Genomic DNA, 17,563 nt, shown 5'->3' with positions numbered 1-17,563 from the left:
CGCCGTCGCGGGAGCTTGCCCGCCCTGTGAGGCAGCGTCTGAACATCCCCGTGCACCAGGCGCGATGACACTGGCAGTACAGATAGCCGCTGTCGTACCCAGATGTGACACATGACTAGCATCTGGATCGGCAGCGGAGCCCGATGTTGGCGGTGCCACGGTCATAGCGGGCGCGGTGCGCAGGCGTCGGGAAGTTTTGAGAAGGAACGCGAGCACGCCCTTAAAGCAGACTCGTGATGTGCTTTGTGAGACAAGGAGAAGACGTGACGAGACGTTGGCCCACGTCTCATGTGAACCCAGGAACTAGTAGTGCACAGTGGACTCGTCCGCTTCCCGTCAAGCAAAAAGAAAAAGAAAAGAACCACACCGCGCAAATTTCCTGTCCCTGGCCATGGTGCGGCATAGCTGAGGAGTGAAGAGAGATTGTGGTGGAGGCCGCGTCGGGCGCGGGGGGAAGGGGAAGAAGGCGAGGGCAAAGCGCGTCTCAAGGCGCTGGCGACGCCGCGGCTGGGGCATCTGCTGCTGTATAGAGCTCCATCGATCTCCACTCACGCAGCAGGTTAGCGATTTCTTTATGCCCCTCTCATTTCTGGTCTCCTCAGTTCTAAATGCAACTTTTGTACTTCCGAATCTCCATTAGCATTTGGAAATCCATAGAAAATAGATTCATCTGCTGCTATTGCTACATCAGAGTCGCCGCTGCCTGCCTTCTTTGGGTTTCATGTCGTTTCGATTTATGGCATTTACGGAGACATGATATGTAAGCCAATTTTCTTTAGAAGCAAGTTTCTATGGCAATCCCGTACAATATAAGAGTAGATAAGAACTGGATTTCGCATTGTACAGGCTAGCTCAGGGAGTTCAGATCCATATACAGGAGGCCCTAAGCAGGAAGCCTACTGGATCTACTGCTATCCAGCCCCGGTTGTGAGACCCTCACCTAGCTCGTCGCCGGCGGCTAGCCTAGCCCTGCCGGAGAGGAGAGGGGAGGAGCCGGTGTGGAAGGACTTGGATGGCGATGGTTCCTGGTTGAGGTTTCAGGTTGGTTCCCCCACTACTTGATATTACATATGCCACCGATGGTCAGATAACGCAAGGACCATGCCATGTTAAACTATTTCTTCTCACAATGATTTTGCCTTCTTTGCCATCGTTAGATTTTTTTTTCTTGTATTTAAACATACATATTTTTTTTACACTTTCCTTTTGTATATCTACAGAAGGTCCAAGCTAGCTGATATAACATGACTGCAGAAAAGCGTATACCATTACATATCTTACGTGAGATTACAAATGGATTCTCAGAGCACTCAAGGATTGGAAGGGGCGGGTATGGAGACGTTTACAAGGTAGACCTTATTACTTGGCATTTTTTCTTTCAATCAATATACTAGAGCTAACATCAAATGAACCAGTTATAAACAAATAATTGTGTAATAGGATAGGCGATTAGTTTACCTATCTTTATCTTTATTTTGCCAGCCGGTTGTGGCTTTTGGGCCTTTTGTTTTTGGCGTTGTGACTCTTGGTGAGCTAGCCATTTATTTGTTTTCAGACTTTCAGACCTTGTTGAACATCCTTTTTATTTATATAATTGTGGCCGTATGCATCGTTCTGATGCAGAGGCCGGGGAGTCCCCCCTTTTCGAAAAATAAAATAAAAAATAATTGTGTACAATGCTTATGTCAAGCAGGGAGTTTACAGTGGGAGAGAGATTGCTGTGAAGTTGCTTCATGTTGATACGGTGCTAGGACATGATGACAGACAATATATCAATGAAGTTGGTAACCTTTTGAGGGTTAAGCATCCAAATATTGTACAGTTACTTGGTTATTGTTATGAAATACAGAATGAACTAATTGAACACAATGGTGCAAATCATTTTACCCGACACGTATATAGAGTCCTCTTCTTCGAGTACTTGCAGGGTGGAAGCCTAGACAAGCATCTTTGTGGTATGATGGAACTTAAATTCAATACGTTCATGTTCTTTTGTGTTTAAGCAAAACCAAATTCTTAAATTCTCTTCTTTATAATGTTCTCTTTATCAACTTGTGTAGAAGAATCTTTTGCACCTGATTGGAGCACGCGTTACAAGATTATAAAGGGGATTTGTGAAGGATTAAATTTCCTTCACAGCTGTGAACCACCAATCTTTCATCTTGACCTGAAGCCTGCCAATATATTACTAGACAGTTCCATGGCGCCTAAACTGGCGGATTTTGGTTTGTCAAGGCTCTTCGGTGGATCACACACTCATGTCACAAACAGAGTTGTAGGAACCGAGTAAGTGCCTCACGGAAATCCTCATTTTCCAGTCTTCTCCCTTTTGTGATCAAATAAACAATATTTATGCTGACCGTGTCCTTTGATATCATGCAGGGCGTATATGCCACCAGAATTCATAAAAGACGCCTATATCGCCCATAAGAATGATGTCTTCAGTTTAGGTCTTGTGATGATAGAGATAATTAAAGGGTCTTCAGGTTACTCCGGTTATATAGAAACAGACGAAGTCGGGCAATTTACGCAAAAGGTAAAACATTTTCAGTTTGACACTAGTTCATATAACAAAGCACCACATGGATATTTTTGATGTCTGTACTTTATGCATTATGGTCGTCCAAGTAAGGAGTTGATAGCTTAGTTGAGCTATAATTTTTTAAACCTAATATATAAGCTTCTTTCCTTCTGTATTTTCGGAAAGAAAAAAAAGTGAGCTCCACCAGTCCAATAACTACCAGCATTGGATATCCACTATATGTATAAGGAACCTACATGGCACTGTTAGTCATCAACATAAACAACCAGTAGTCAAATTATTCATTTAATTAATCTGCTTGCTAGAAGAAAAATCTAGAGTATGATTAATTTTGTATACTACTTGTGAAGTGCCAAAAATGCATATGTGGAGATTCTAAAAATAGAAAGAAATGCGCACGTAGAACCTTGCTTCATGAGAGAGGTGATAAGGAGATATACATATAGTACATCTCTTTTATTTCAAGTTCCTTTTGATTGCGAAGAGCGTTTTCATCTGCATTTTGGAGCAAGTACATGGTAAAAAAAATACTTTGCTCTCCTAATTAGACATCTTATATTATCTATCTACGTTAGTTATCTGGGAAGTGGTATGCGACACCTTTGAACAATAATATGATGTATATATCAGAGCACCTCCAGAGTCGGATTAGCCACGTGGTGGCCTTTGCTTCATCCTTTGAGTTTTCTTTAGGGCTTGTTGAGCTGTGCCCTCAGCATAACCCCCTTTGAACCTGCGTGTTTGTGCTACCTTTATGTGTGTGTGTGTGTGTGTGTGTGTGTGTGTGTGTGCGTGCGCCGTGAACCATTGTGGGATGTTGTGGCTCGGTGGTTTGCTTTATATATAAAGCGGGGCGAAAGCCTTTTTCGGTATATATCAGAGCACATGCCACAACTTTTGACTTAGAATGTATATACACAGAAAAACTTATCTCCTGCATACAATGTATTGACCATGAAATTTGTGTGTCAAGAATACTTTTGAACAAGTATCGTATATCGTACTTTCGTATTTTTCATCCCAAATTATATCTCTCTACCTGTTTCATAGGTGCTTGGCAATTGGAAGAATAGGATAAAGGCTACTTCGGAGTACCCATTAGAGGAATCACATCAAGTGCAGATATGCATCGACACAGCAATGCATTGTGTTGAACCTGACAGAAACAATCGACCTAATATAGCAGAAGTTCTGGATATTCTGAGAAAGACAGAAACTCATATGCCCAAGAGACAGGTATGATCTGCGTACTTAACGCAAACAAAATGAAAGCAACAGAGCATCTAATTTACGATTGGCAGAAGACAGTTGTTTGTGTACATGGACTAGCTAGCAGTTGTAGATTTTGCAGCTCCTCATTTCCCAGTCATTTTGTTTTCCCGATCCAAGGGAGAACACCAACAGCTGCTGGAGGCTGCAGCTGTGGCTTCCAGAAACGGTGGTGGGAGAGAGGAGAGGCAGAGAGGTGTTGCTCAGTGGCTGGTGCAGTAGAGTGGTGGAGGAGAAACGAGCTAGTGGAGGAGATGAGTGTCCTCGGGGCGCCGCCGGAGGGGAAGAGGTGGTGGTGGAGAGCACTGGCTGCATGATGCTGCTCCGTAAGCATCAACCTAGCGTTAGAATCATGGCACGCACATTGTTTCTGCTTCAATCATGTCATCACGTCACCCTCTTTCAGGACTATGGCCTTGTTCGTGTAACGGTATTGTCTTAGTGAAGGTGGTGTGTTCATATGTTTGTTGTTTCAATGTGTTGGATTTTGCCATTCTAGTATATATGTTGAACTTTTATTCCAACATCTGGCATTACATCTTTTTCCTCGGCCGGTTTGCACGTTTTGTGAAGAGCAATCTAACTGAAAGATCAGTCAATAACTTAGCTTAAACACATGTAGCTTAATCATCCCAGAGAATTTACGAGACTGTGAGTTCATGATCATGATAATTCTATTGGTCTTCTCCATGCACTTACACATAAAAACTGGTTGCAGATGGCAGATGTGTTCCCGTGTCCAACAATTGGTCTCAAGAGCGAGTCTAATATGTTGGAGATGATGGTAGCTGAACTAAACAATAATGAACACAGACGTTGCAATTTGATGCCAACAGATAACTCTAACCGTACTGTGCAGCAACTTGCTGACAGGGAAACATCATCAGATGTGGAACAAGTAATCATCGGAAGGACCAAGGAAAAACAGAAAATATTGTCTATTTTATCCGAGAGCATCACAGAAGAAATGGTCATCCTTCCAATATGTTAGATAATAACGAGAAATAAACGAGACAGAGAGACACGGATTTTTACGTGGAAATCCTTGCGGGAGAAAACCACGGACGTACGAAGGCGCAATCACTATGATGGAGGAGTATTACAAGCACGAGACGACAGACCGTCTGAGGTGCGACTACATGGGGTATATAAGAGGGCAATACATGAGAGTCCTTGGAGGACAAGTAAACGAGTTATACTTGTACGTGTTGATACCAATGCAAAGGCCCACACCGTATGTACTACGTCTAGTCTAATACGGTACTAGAATTTAGATCATAATTTAACAATCTCCACCTTGATCCAAATTCCCTCCAGTAGTCGAAGAAAGCGAATAACTCCATCCAAATTAGCATAAACACTTTGTGCGTCAAAGTCCATAGGACTAGTGAGAAATACCAATTAAGCCTGAGCAAAGCACAAACTTATTGGTCGGAACTGGCTTTGTCATCATATCAGCAGGATTATCATGAGTACTTATCTTGCATACCTTCAAATTGCCTTCAGGAACAACATCTCGAATATAATGAAATCTGACATCAATGTGCTTTATCCTCTCATGATACATTGGATTCTTTGTAAGATATATGGCACTTTGACTGTTGGAAAATATGGTAGGGCAAGATGAATCTCCACAAAGCTCAGTGTATAAACCTCTCAACCAGATAGCTTCTTTGCATGCCTCGGAAATAGCCATATACTCGGCATCAGTAGTGGAACAAGCCACAATAGACAGCAAAGTTGCTCTCCAACTCACAGCACAACCACCAATGGTGAAAACATAACCTGTGAGCGATCTTCTCTTATCCAAATCACCAGCAAAATCAGAATCAACAAAACCAACAAGTCCATCTCTAGTTTTCCCAAACTGTAAATAAGCATTAGAAGTACCACGCAGGTATCTGAAAATCCACTGAACTGCTTTCCAATGCTCTTTTCCAGGATTAGCCATGTATCTACTGACAACACTCAATGCATATGATAAATCCGGACGAGAACAAACCATGGCATACATAAGTGAACCAACTGCACTCGAATAGGGAACTCTAGACATGTACTCAATATCTGCATCTGACTTAGGACATAAACCTGATGATAATTTGAAGTGTGCAGCTAACGGTGTACTCACCGGCTTGGCATTATGCATATTAAAACGACGAAGAACTTTATCAATATATCCCTTCTGACTTAGATATACTTTTCCAGACGGTCTATCTCTGGATATTTCCATGCCAAGAATTTTCTTTGCTGCACCCAAATCCTTCATCTCAAATTCATTACTCAATTGCTTCTTTAGTTCATTAATCTCGGACATACTCTTTGCAGCAATAAGCATATCATCAACATAAAGCAGCAAGTAAATAGTTGAACCATTGACAGTTTTCAAATAAACACAACTATTATAATTAGATCTTTTGAAACCTTGAGAGAGCATAAATGTGTCAAATCTCTTGTACCACTGTCTAGGGGATTGCTTCAATCCATAAAGAGATTTCTTTAACTTGCAGACAAGCTTTTCTTTTTCAGGAATAACAAAACCTTCATGTTGTTCCATATAAATATCCTCTTCTAATTCTCCATGTAAGAATGCAGTTTTAACATCCACTTGTTCAAGCTCAAGATTATGCATGGCAACAATACTGAGTAAAGTGCGAATATAGCTATGCTTCACAACAGGAGAAAAGACTTCGTTATAGTCAATATCTGGAATCTGGCTATAACCTTTAGCAACTAACCTTGCTTTATATCTTGTCTCATCATTAGGAGAAACACCTTCTTTCCTCTTGAAAACCCACTTGCAACGAATAGGTTTCTTCTTTCTAGGTAATTTTACTAAATCCCAAGTGGCATTCTTTTCAAGTGATTCCATCTCATCATGCACAGCGGTCCTCCACTTATTACTATAACCAGAAATAATAGCCTCGGAATATGAAGAAGGCTCAGAATTACCTTCAATTTTTTCGGCAACAGATAAAGCAAAAGAAACAATATTGCACTCTTCAATTAACCTGTCAAGTTTATTAGTACCCCGCCTAACTCTGTCACGTGCAAGATTCCAACTGGGTGGAACAATAGGCTGATTTGGAGTAGGAGTGACATGTTCATCATCAACGACGGGTTCATCATGTGCATCAACAATTTCATTACCAGATGTATCACCTGAATCAATAACATGCTCCACCTGAACAGTAGGCTGCTGAATAGTAGGCTGCTGTTCACTCTCAACAGGAGCATTAGTAGATGAAACATCATATAACATAGCAGTTTCATTAAAGATAACATTTCTGCTAATAACAACCTTCTGGGTTTTAGGATTCCACAATTTAAAACCTTTAACACCAGACTTATAACCAAGAAAGATGCACTTAACAGCCCTAGGCTCCAATTTTCCATTATCAACATGAGCATAAGCAGTGCAACCAAAAACTCTCAACTGTGAATAATCAGCAGGTGAACCAGACCATACCTCAATTGGAGTTTTCTTATTAAGAGCAATAGATGGTGAACGATTAATGAGATAACAAGCAGTGGAAGCGGCCTCAGTCCAAAAACGCCTATGCAAATCTGCATTGGACAACATGCAACGGGCTCTGAAAATAATGGTCCTGTTCATACGCTCAGCAACACCATTTTGTTGAGGAGTATAAGGAACGGTGTAGTGTCTGACAATGCCTTCAGACTTGCAATAATTTTTAAATTGCTTAGAACAGAATTCCATACCATTATCAGTGCGAAGTATTTTTACCTTCCTTTCAGTTTGTCTTTCAACCATAATTTTCCACTCCTTAAAAGCTGAGAATGCTTCATATTTATGATTCAAGAAATAAGGCCAAACTTTTCTCGAATAATCATCAATAATAGTCAGCATGTAACTAGCACCACCTAGTGACTTCTTGCGAGATGGTCCCCATAAATCAGATTGCACATAATCAAGAATACCTTCAGTTGTATGAGTCGAAGTGTTGAACTTCACCCTCTTGTTCTTGCCGAAGATACAATGCTCACAAAATTTCAATTTACCAGGTTCATATCCATCAAAAAGACCTCTCTTATTTAACTCTGCTAAACCAAGTTCACTCATATGTCCAAGACGCATATGCCAAAGGTTAGCAGCATCACAATCAGAATTCTTTGAAACAACTGGAGTAGCGTTACCTGAAACAGTAGAACCTCGAAGGTAATAAAGACCATTGGTCGAACTTAAGTCACCTTTCATCACAACAAGGGAGCCTTTGGTGACCTTCAAAACACTATCTCCACCTGAATACTTGTATCCCTTTGCATCAAGGGCACTCATAGAAATAAGATTTCTCTTCATCTTCGGAATATACCAAACATCTGTCAAAGTTCTGATTATGCCATCAAACATCTTGATTTGAATAGAACCTATGCCTTCAATCTTGCATGGTGAATTATCAAAACCCAAAATGGAACCAACAGAAGTAGTGGAATCAAAAGTGTTAAACCAATCTCTATGTGGACACATATGAAAAGTGCATGCAGTGTCAAGTACCCACTCATCATTGGTCTCAGCACATCCAGCAATAACAACAAGAGCATCATCAGAACTATCATCACGAGCAACGTTAGCAAAATTTTCACCTTGTTTGTTACCTTTCCTCTTTTCCTTGTTCTGCAACTTGAAACACTCAGAGATGTCATGCCCGTCTCTCTTGCAATACCTGCAATACTTGTCTCTGGATTGCGACCGGCCCTTGTAGCCATTCTTACTTTTGCCTCTGTTTCCATTATATGAGTTCTTCTCCTTTCTCCTGCCACGAACAGATAATCCCTCGGCTTGGGATGAACTCGAACCATCATGAGGCACCATTAATTTCATCTTCTCCTTAGAGTTCAAAGCTTCATAAACTTCATTAAGTGTGAGAGTATCACGACTGTATAATATGGTGTCTCTAAAGTTGGTAAAAGAACTTGGCAGTGAACAAAGTAACATTAAAGCAGTATCTTCCTCTTCATACTTAACCTCCATTGCAGCTAGATCGGATATGATCTCTTTAAATTCTGAAATATGATTCAAAATGCTACCTCCCTCGGGTAACCTGTGTAGGAATAATTTTTGCTTCAGATGCATCTTGCTAGTGAGATCTTTAGTCATGCAAATCCCTTCCAGCTTTAACCATAGAGCGGCGGCAGTTTTCTCACTCAAAACTTCCTGCCAAATATTATTATGCAAATGGGGTTGAATTTGTGACAAAACCTTACAATCAATTCTTTTCTCCTCGTCAGTCCAGTCATGAATTCTGTTCTTCTCAAAACTATCCAGTGCTTCATCATAGTCGGACTGTGCCAACAATGCCCGCATCTTGACTTGCCATAGGGTAAACCTTGTGTCACGGTCCAGCAGTGGAAGATCGTACTTCATGGATGCCATGAGTCGATTAAATCTGTGTACACAAAGTAGTACAAGCCCGTAGAAAAATTCTTGATAGAATTAAAGTTGCGGATCAAACAAAATAGAATAAATAGCACCTGGTAGATATTGGGCAGTGGACATAGCAAACAAAAGGACGAAGCAAGGATCAACTAACTGGGAAAATATCTGGTGCACCGGAGCTTGTGGTGCTACCGGTGCACCGAACTCACATTGTGCTTTTAAAATGTTCAAAAAATTCTGAAAAAAATTTAGCACACTCACACAACATCAATGTAGGTTCCCACAAAATTTCGAGTCAAAATTCAAAACATAACTCGAAAAATAAAAATGACAAATTTCAACCCTGAATAGTACATAACATAATTTGGGCTTTAGATTTAGCCCATTATCATACTGATGTCAACTTTGTCATTTTTATATCTCAAAAAATATTTCAATTTTTTTATACGAAATTTTGTGACATCGTACATTGATGTTGGGTTAACATGCTAAATTTTTTGCAAAATATTTTAAATATTTTAGGGCATCCGGTGCACCGGTAGCACCACAAGTTCGGGTGCACCAGATACATTCCCTCAACCAACTAGTACTAGTACTCCTGTAGCCGTCACGTGAGCAAGCAATCAACAAGTAGTAGTAGTACTCGAGTAGATTAACTTCAAGTAGCAGCAGCAGCAACGCGATCCACTCCACGCAAAGAAAACGCTAGCGGCTGCCTCGGGACTTGAGCAATACGTGGAGAAGCACCGGAACTTGGCGACTTGCGATTTGACAGCAGCGTTGCAGCCTTGACTTGGGCCCGTACGGAGTTCCTGTCGGTCTCGGCCTGGTACGGCGCTGCAGCGAAAATCGATCCGAAGCCGGATCGCCTGGTCACGTACGGGCGGCGGCGCATGTAACCCTAATTCTCCCGATCTCTGATCTCGTATCTATAACCTCAGCTCTGTATACCATTTGTTAGATAATAACGAGAAATAAACGAGACACAGAGATATGGATTTTTACGTGGAAACCCTTGCGGGAGAAAACCACGGACGCACGAAGGCGCAATCATTATGATGGAGGAGTATTATAAGCACGAGACGACAGACCGTCTGAGGTGCGACTACATGAGGTATATAAGAGGGCAATACATGAAAGTCCTCGAAGGACAAGTAAACGAGTTGTACTCGTACGCGTCGGTACCAATGCAAAGGCCCACACCGTATGTACTACATCTAGTCCAATACGGTACTAGAATTTAGATCATAATTTAACACAATATATGGCATTGGAGGCATTGGCAAGACAATCTTGGCACAATTGGTATTCAATGACCCAAAGTTCCAAGACTACACTCGGGTGTGGGTATATGTTTCCCAGGAATTCAACTTGAACAAGATTGGCAACTCCATAATAACACAGTTAACAGACAAGATCAGCAATATACCTACCAAACAGATGCTTCATAAATGCCTCAAAGAGCTATTTGATGGTAAGAGCATCCTTATTGTTTTAGATGACCCGTGGGAGGAGAACCCAAAAGAGTTAGATAAAATGAAGGTTATGCTAGGGCTTGGCCTAGGAAGAAAGGTGATTATAGTAACTACACGTGATGGAGGTCTAGCAAGGAAATTTTGTAGTCCTGCAGTTGCACCATACAAGTTGGAGACTTTGACCGTTAATTAGTGTTGGACTATAATAAAACAAAAAGCTGACTTTGAAGACCGAATTGACCAAGAACAATTGGAGCATATAAGAAGGGAGATTGCCACCAAGTGTGGAGGAGTGGCCTTAGCGGCCCAATCACTTGGATACATGTTGAACGGCATGAGGTCAGATGAATGGGAGTCGATGAGAGACAGTCATATTTGGAATCTATCTACTTCTATGGGCCATGAAGTGCTTGCGTCCTTACAGCTAAGCTACAGCCACATGTCTGCTTGGTTGAAGTTGTGCTTTTCCTATTGTGCAATCTTTCCAAAAGGTCACAAAATAGCCAAGTATGATCTAATTCACCAATGGATTGCTCTTGGATTCGTCGAGCAATCTAGGATATTTGATTCTATGCAGCTCTGCGAGAATTATGTCACTCAACTTTTGGGGATGTCCTTCCTTCAATATTCAGAGGCACCTTGGGTGAGTTACAACATAATTTTACTCTTACTTTCAACCTTAGATATTCCAGCTCACATATAGTATGTTTTCACGATGACTCCTGGAGCAGAAGCATTGTAGTGCACATGCTCCTGTTGCAATTATTTTTTTCACATTTTATTGGAAAGTTAAGAAATGTGTATGTTGTACAAATGTACGGTGTTATGCTCACTAACAAAAAAACGTGAATGAATATACATTCATGGATTGTACGAAGTTAAATTTATGCACACATCATTTCTCCATTTTGGCCAAATTTTGTCGGATAACAAATATGAATAGTTTAAAATATTTGTAATAGTGGTCATACCCTAATACAATACACAATAAGTGTGTGCCAAATATATATTTGCACTCTGAAACTCCCTCGGATAACGAAGGCGCCGTAGGATAGAGGGACAGAGTTGAATCGGATTAGATCTGGCGGGCTGCCAGTTGGTACGTCTACTGGGCAGCAGTGGCCAAATTAGCAACACAATTCTCTTCTGAATAATTTAGGTAATCAACCACTCAACGTAGCTAAAATATAATCAATCACTCAACGTTTAGGACGACTACCCTTCTTAAATTTACGTATAGGAAGGCGGAGGGATTGCCACCGTTAGTCGGAGGGCACCCATGATGCTTTAGTTAACACAGGTGCTCGAGTGGCGACATTTTGGCTGCTATCAGCGTGCACGGGATTGCGAGTTCATCCACCAGGTAGATATCATGGAGGCCCTTTGGCGAGGATGGGTTCATTTGGAACCTCTCGGCCTTTACATTATATATTCTGTGTAGTCGGCCTTTCCACGTTCTCGGTCCAGCAGATCGCCTCTGAGCCGGACGAAGACTTCCCGCTGGTTCCTATTCGGCGCCTTAAGCGCCCGTTACAGGCATTCCTGCTAACGGGCGCACACCCCTCTCCCCCTCCTATCGCTACTAACGGGCCGGCCCATCTCCCCATTGTTATATGGTTTCTATACCGCAAAAAAGGAACCCCAGATAGAATCGAACACAAGACCTCCTGCACCAATGGATACTGCACTAACCACCACGCCACCCAACCCGCGCGGACAAGTAATATCTTTTGTTTCCTTTATTCTTTCGTATTTCCTTTTTCCATTACTTTTTTTCCTTTTTTCCTTTTTCTATTTTCTGTTTTTTTCTCTTCTTCCTTTTTCAAATGGATTAACGTTTTACAATTTTTCTATGCAACCTTTCGAAAATCAATAAACCATTTTTCAAATTTGATAAACTTTTCTCAAAATTGGTGAACTGTTCATTTTTTTGATGAACTTTTTTTTGGAAATTGATAAACTGTTTTCAAATTTGATGACTTTTTCAAAACCAATGAACTTTTTCCAAAATTGGTGAACTTTTTACAAATTCGATGATCTTTTTTCAAATTTTTGATGAACTTCTTTGAAATTCCATGAACTTTTTTCCAATTTCGATGAACTTTTTTCAAATTCATTTGTTTTCAAATTCGGTGAACTTTTTTTCATTTTTGATGTTTTTTTTTCAAATTTTGATGAACTTTTTTCATATTCCATGAACTTTTATTGAAATTCGATGAACTTTTTTCAAAATCAATGAAGTTTTCACAAATTTGATGAACTTTTTTTCAAATTCGATGAACTTTTTTCAAATTCAATGAACTTTTCCCAAAGTCGATGATTTTTTTTTCAAAAACGATGAACTTTTCCAAAGTCGATGAATGTTTTTTCAGAATTCGTGAATTTTTTTGAAAATTGATGAACTTTTTCCAATTTTTATGAACTTTTTGAATTCGTCAATGTTTTTCGAATACATGAATTTTTTTTTTCTAATTTGTGATGTTTATTAAATTCTGTGGACATTCAAAATTTGTTCAGATTTCTTTTCCAAAGAAATACTATTTTTCTAAAGTAGTTCTTAAACCTTTCGCGTTGCAAGATTTTCGTAAGGGCTGTATTGGTCTACTGGTTAGCTGACCATGCACAGGACCTTAATGGTGCCGGTTCGATTCCTTATGGAAGCAGCAGTTGCGTTTCTTTTTTCTCCGATGTGAATACATTTTTGCACTGCCCCTGCTGTTCATGGGCCGGCCCATTCGCGAGCTGCAGTGCGCGCCGGTTGCGCCAACCGGCGCATAAGGCGCCGAAGAGGAGGTCTCAGACTTCCCATCCTGGGGAAATCCTATTTGGCGCTGCAGGCGCCGGTTAACGTGCATTTCGTTAACGGGCGCCTGCAGCGCACACCACCTACCGCAAGCTGGGCCGGCCCGTTTACTTGTTTTCTCATTTTGATAAATCGGAAAAAACAGCGCTCTAGGTAGGATTCGAACAAGCGATCTCCTGGTTTCGAGAACACCGCGATAACCACCGACACACTCCTTCGGATCTGACTGATTACCTTCTTTTGAGAGTAAATACTTACTGTTTTTTCGAACGATTTTGTTTGATTTTTTCTTTTTACTTTCTTTTTATTCTTACATTTCTTGATAATTAATAAATGCGCGAACTTTTGTAATTTTCGCTACTTTGTTTTGGTAAAATCGATGAACTATTTTTCAGTTCGTAAACCTTTTTTGAATTCGATAAACTTTTTTTAAATTGATGAACTATATTTTCAAAATCAATGAACTTTTTTCAAAAGTTGTGAATTTTTTTTCAAAACTCGTGAACTTTCATGAAAATGGGTGAACTTTTTTTCAAAACCGATGAATTTTTTTCAATTGTATGAACTCTTTGTGAAAATCGATGAACTTTTTCAATTTTCTTGAACTATTTTGTATTTGATGAACTTTTCCAAAATTTTCATGAACTTTTTTCAAACTCACGAACTTTTTTAATTTCGCTAACTTTTCTGGAATTAGTGAACTTTTTCAAATTTATGAAAAAAAATCTGGAAATAGTGAACTTTTTTCAATTTTCGTTAGCTTTCTTGAATAAGTGAACCTTTTCTTTTTGAAACAAATTCGTGAACCTTTTTTAAATCTGTGAACATGTAATTTTGGAACAGCGCGGCTGCAATTGTCCTTAAACCCTTCGCGGTAATGTTAGCCAGTCTTATGAGCGGGTCTAGTGGTAAGCCAACTGCGTACTGCAAGGCAACGACACATGTTTGAATCCTCGGCGCGACAAGTTTTTTAGGTATTTTTTCGCTGTTGTTGCTTGTTCGTGGGCCGGCCCACTAAGGCGGCGCAGCGAGCGCCAGTTTGGTTCAGCGGCGCTGAACGCGCTGAATAGGAGGTCCCTCCCCATCTTTGGCTGATTTGTTTTTTCTTTTCTTCCGTTTTTGCCTATTGTTCACGGTGCTCTCTCTCTCTCTGCTTTTCTCACGCATTCAACTTTGACTAGTGTTTGTTTAGTCCACTGCACTAACTAACTTCGTCTTAACCTCTATGGATTTAGCGTTGACCCTTTTCTCGCTTGATCTAATAGGCACAACTTTGACCACTGCATGTCTTCCAATAACTTTTCAGCTGATACTATACTCACAACGACAAAATATTGTTCCATATTAATGGCCATGAAAATATCATACCCACACGGAAGTACTTCCATGGATATACTGCTATGTTTACGTACATTTTTTTTACGGTTATATGGCAGCATTTCCATGGATAAATTTACCACTACAAAATGAAATCAAATCAAAATTCTAACAACATTATTTTTTCAAATTTTTTTTGCTGCAGGGTTATAGACAAGAAGACAAATATATTACATTCTTCACGATGCATGACCTAGTGCATGATCTCGCAAGAGAGATTTTGGCCCATCAACTTAACATGGAGGGAAACAAATGCTGCTATGCATTGCTCACAGATTGTACCAAGTCATTGCAGCTGTCTTTTCCTGCAAATATATATTCGCTGCACTTTAGGGGCTGTTACGGACAAGAACTTTGTGATGGTGCATTTTCGTCAGCTAAGTGCCTCCGTGTTTTGGATTTAAGTGAATGCTTAATTAAGAAGTTACCTGACTGTATTGGTCAATTGAAGCAGTTGAGATTTCTTCATGCTCCACAAATCCGATATGAAATGGTTCCCAATTGTATTACTGAGCTCTCACAGTTAAATTACCTGAACCTTAGAGACTCTGGTAAAATCTCAGCACTGCCGGAGTCAATTGGTGATATGAAAGCTATGATGCATCTTGATTTATCAGGCTGTGTTGAAATACGTGAACTCCCAATATCATTTGCAGAGCTCAAGCAGCTGGTTCATCTGAATTTATCACACTGTAGTATGTCTGAAGCAGAAGCTTTGGGTGGCTGTACCAAACTTCAGTATCTGAATTTATCAGGTAACGAGGAACATATCAGAAGGTTGTCAAAGGTCATTAGCAATCTAATTAAGCTCAGGTATTTAAATCTATCGGGGTGCATGAACGCCATGGTGCCGGCATCAGAAAACGACATTGTCAGATTGCTTGACACTATATGTACTCTTTCTAATCTAGAACAGCTGGACCTGTCTAAGAATCAAGTGTCTTTTTGTATACCAGAAATTATTGGCAACCTCGCGAAGCTTCATACATTGGACCTGTTAGGCTGCTACAGATTGAAGCTTCCTGCTGACTTTGTGGTGCGTATTTCAAGATGTAACTCTGGAAGGATTTTCTGCTTGCATATGTGTACAAATCCTTATGCGCTGACGATATATAGACTTGAAAATGTGAAGTCTGCAGAAGAGGCACACAGTATAAAACTGATAATGAAACAAAAGACTAAAGAGCTAAGATTTGAATGGACTGTAGCAGCTTCAAGGTTTGTGGAAGACAAGGAGGTGTTGGAAAAACTAGTGCCACCAAGCAGTGTAAGGGTATTGCATATAACTGGTTACAGTAGTGTCAGCGTTCCTGATTGGCTTATGGGTATCAGGCAGTATCTCCCTAATCTTTCTGAGTTATATTTCTGTGATTTTCCTAATTGCAATGACCTACCATCACTTGGTCAACTACCATACCTACGAGAGCTAGGTCTGTGCCGCATGGAGAGCTTGGAAGAGTGGCACACGGCATATACCAGTGGCGAGCCTAAGCTTGGGGCATTGACCATAGATCAATGTGCCAAGTTGACGATAAAACCATGTGCACCAAGAGCTACGGTTTTGCGGATAATAGATTCTGATAATGTGCTATCACACAGTGGTGCTTCCTCTTCTCCAATAACAAAACTGACTGTCAAAAACAGCAAGGTGCCCTTGCATCAGTGGAGGTTGCTTCACCGACTCCCTGTACTCCGAGTTTAACTATCACTGGTTGCAGTGATCTGACCACCTCACCTAAGATTATCCAGCAGCTCTCCTCCCTTCTATCATTATGCTTCGACCAGGCAGAATTGCCGAGATGGTTAACTGAGCTGACATCTCTGCGGGACCTAAGGCTGTCTGAGTGCAGAAGCATGACATCACTACCTCAGTGGTTAGGAAAACTTACCTTTCTCAAGGAATTGCATATCATGCGCCGTGAGGAGATCAGGTCTTTGCCGAACAGCATACAACAACTGACTAGGCTTGAAAATCAGATGGTGTGAATCAGAGGAGAACAACATGAAGCTTGCTCACATCAGAGGAGTATGTGTGCCCGCCAAGCTATCTGTTGTATTGTTTTTATTCTTGGCATTGACTAGTACTACCTCGGTCTTGGTTTATTGGTCCTCATTGTAATTTGTGCCAAATTTTGACCATAAATTTAACTAACAAAATGTTCATGCATGTCATAAAAAATTATATCATTGAAAACTATGTTCAAATGTGAATCCAACGATATAATTTTTGTTGACATGCACTAACATTTTGTCAGTTAAATCTTTGATCAAAATTTAGCACAAATTACATAGGGGACTAATAAACCAGGACGAAGGTAGCGATAGTTAATTAAAGCCAGAGGTAGTACTAAGTTTTTTTTTTTTTTTGAAATAAGGTAGTACTAAGTTTTAACTGTTGCTGGTTGGCCGTAATTATTTTGCAGCGTTATGTGACTGTAAACATACTGTATGATTTTTGCTGTCGTACGTGAAGATAGATGATATTTACAGACTGCAAGTTTCGGTGCAACACCTACTGTTTTGTTGCAGAATCGTTTTGTGAAAATTGAGAAGACAAATCTCAATTGTTTATCCAGTTCTCTATCCCACTCCCTTACTGTCGTTAACAAAGAGGGGAAATGGGTGTAGATGATGTGCAGTTAGCAGAAAGATGGAATATACTGCATTTTATAGCTAATGTGGAGAATCTTACTGGATTTATC

The 17,563-nt window shown here is 40.4% G+C and overlaps 1 protein-coding gene and 1 pseudogene across 2 annotated transcripts; both read left to right on the top strand.

The window, feature by feature from the left end:
• The first annotated feature begins 255 nt into the window (after positions 1–255).
• LOC123110439 (probable serine/threonine-protein kinase PBL15) lies at positions 256–10,889 on the top strand. 2 transcript variants are annotated; one of them, XM_044530944.1, is made up of 10 exons: positions 256–559; positions 692–760; positions 847–1,041; positions 1,221–1,349; positions 1,694–1,955; positions 2,061–2,286; positions 2,383–2,536; positions 3,593–3,778; positions 4,530–4,797; positions 10,471–10,889. In XM_044530944.1, exons 4-10 carry the CDS (start codon positions 1,245–1,247, stop codon positions 10,872–10,874), a joined length of 1,605 nt encoding a protein of 534 aa, XP_044386879.1. In that variant the 5' UTR covers positions 256–559; positions 692–760; positions 847–1,041; positions 1,221–1,244; the 3' UTR covers positions 10,875–10,889. The 2 variants fall into 2 exon arrangements, with proteins under 2 accessions (XP_044386879.1, XP_044386880.1); XM_044530945.1 differs by lacking the exons at positions 4,530–4,797; positions 10,471–10,889 and adding an exon at positions 3,932–4,337 and having other exon boundaries at positions 258–559.
• Positions 10,890–15,009: 4,120 nt separating this feature from the next.
• On the top strand, positions 15,010–16,847 carry LOC123114642 (disease resistance protein TAO1-like; annotated as a pseudogene).
• Positions 16,848–17,563: the final 716 nt, after the last annotated feature.

This window comes from Triticum aestivum, chromosome 5B (assembly GCF_018294505.1).
Source record: "Triticum aestivum cultivar Chinese Spring chromosome 5B, IWGSC CS RefSeq v2.1, whole genome shotgun sequence".
NCBI classification, from domain to species: Eukaryota; Viridiplantae; Streptophyta; class Magnoliopsida; order Poales; family Poaceae; genus Triticum; species Triticum aestivum.
Note: the sequence above shows the minus strand (reverse complement) of the source record. Positions and strands in the feature narration are given on the sequence as shown.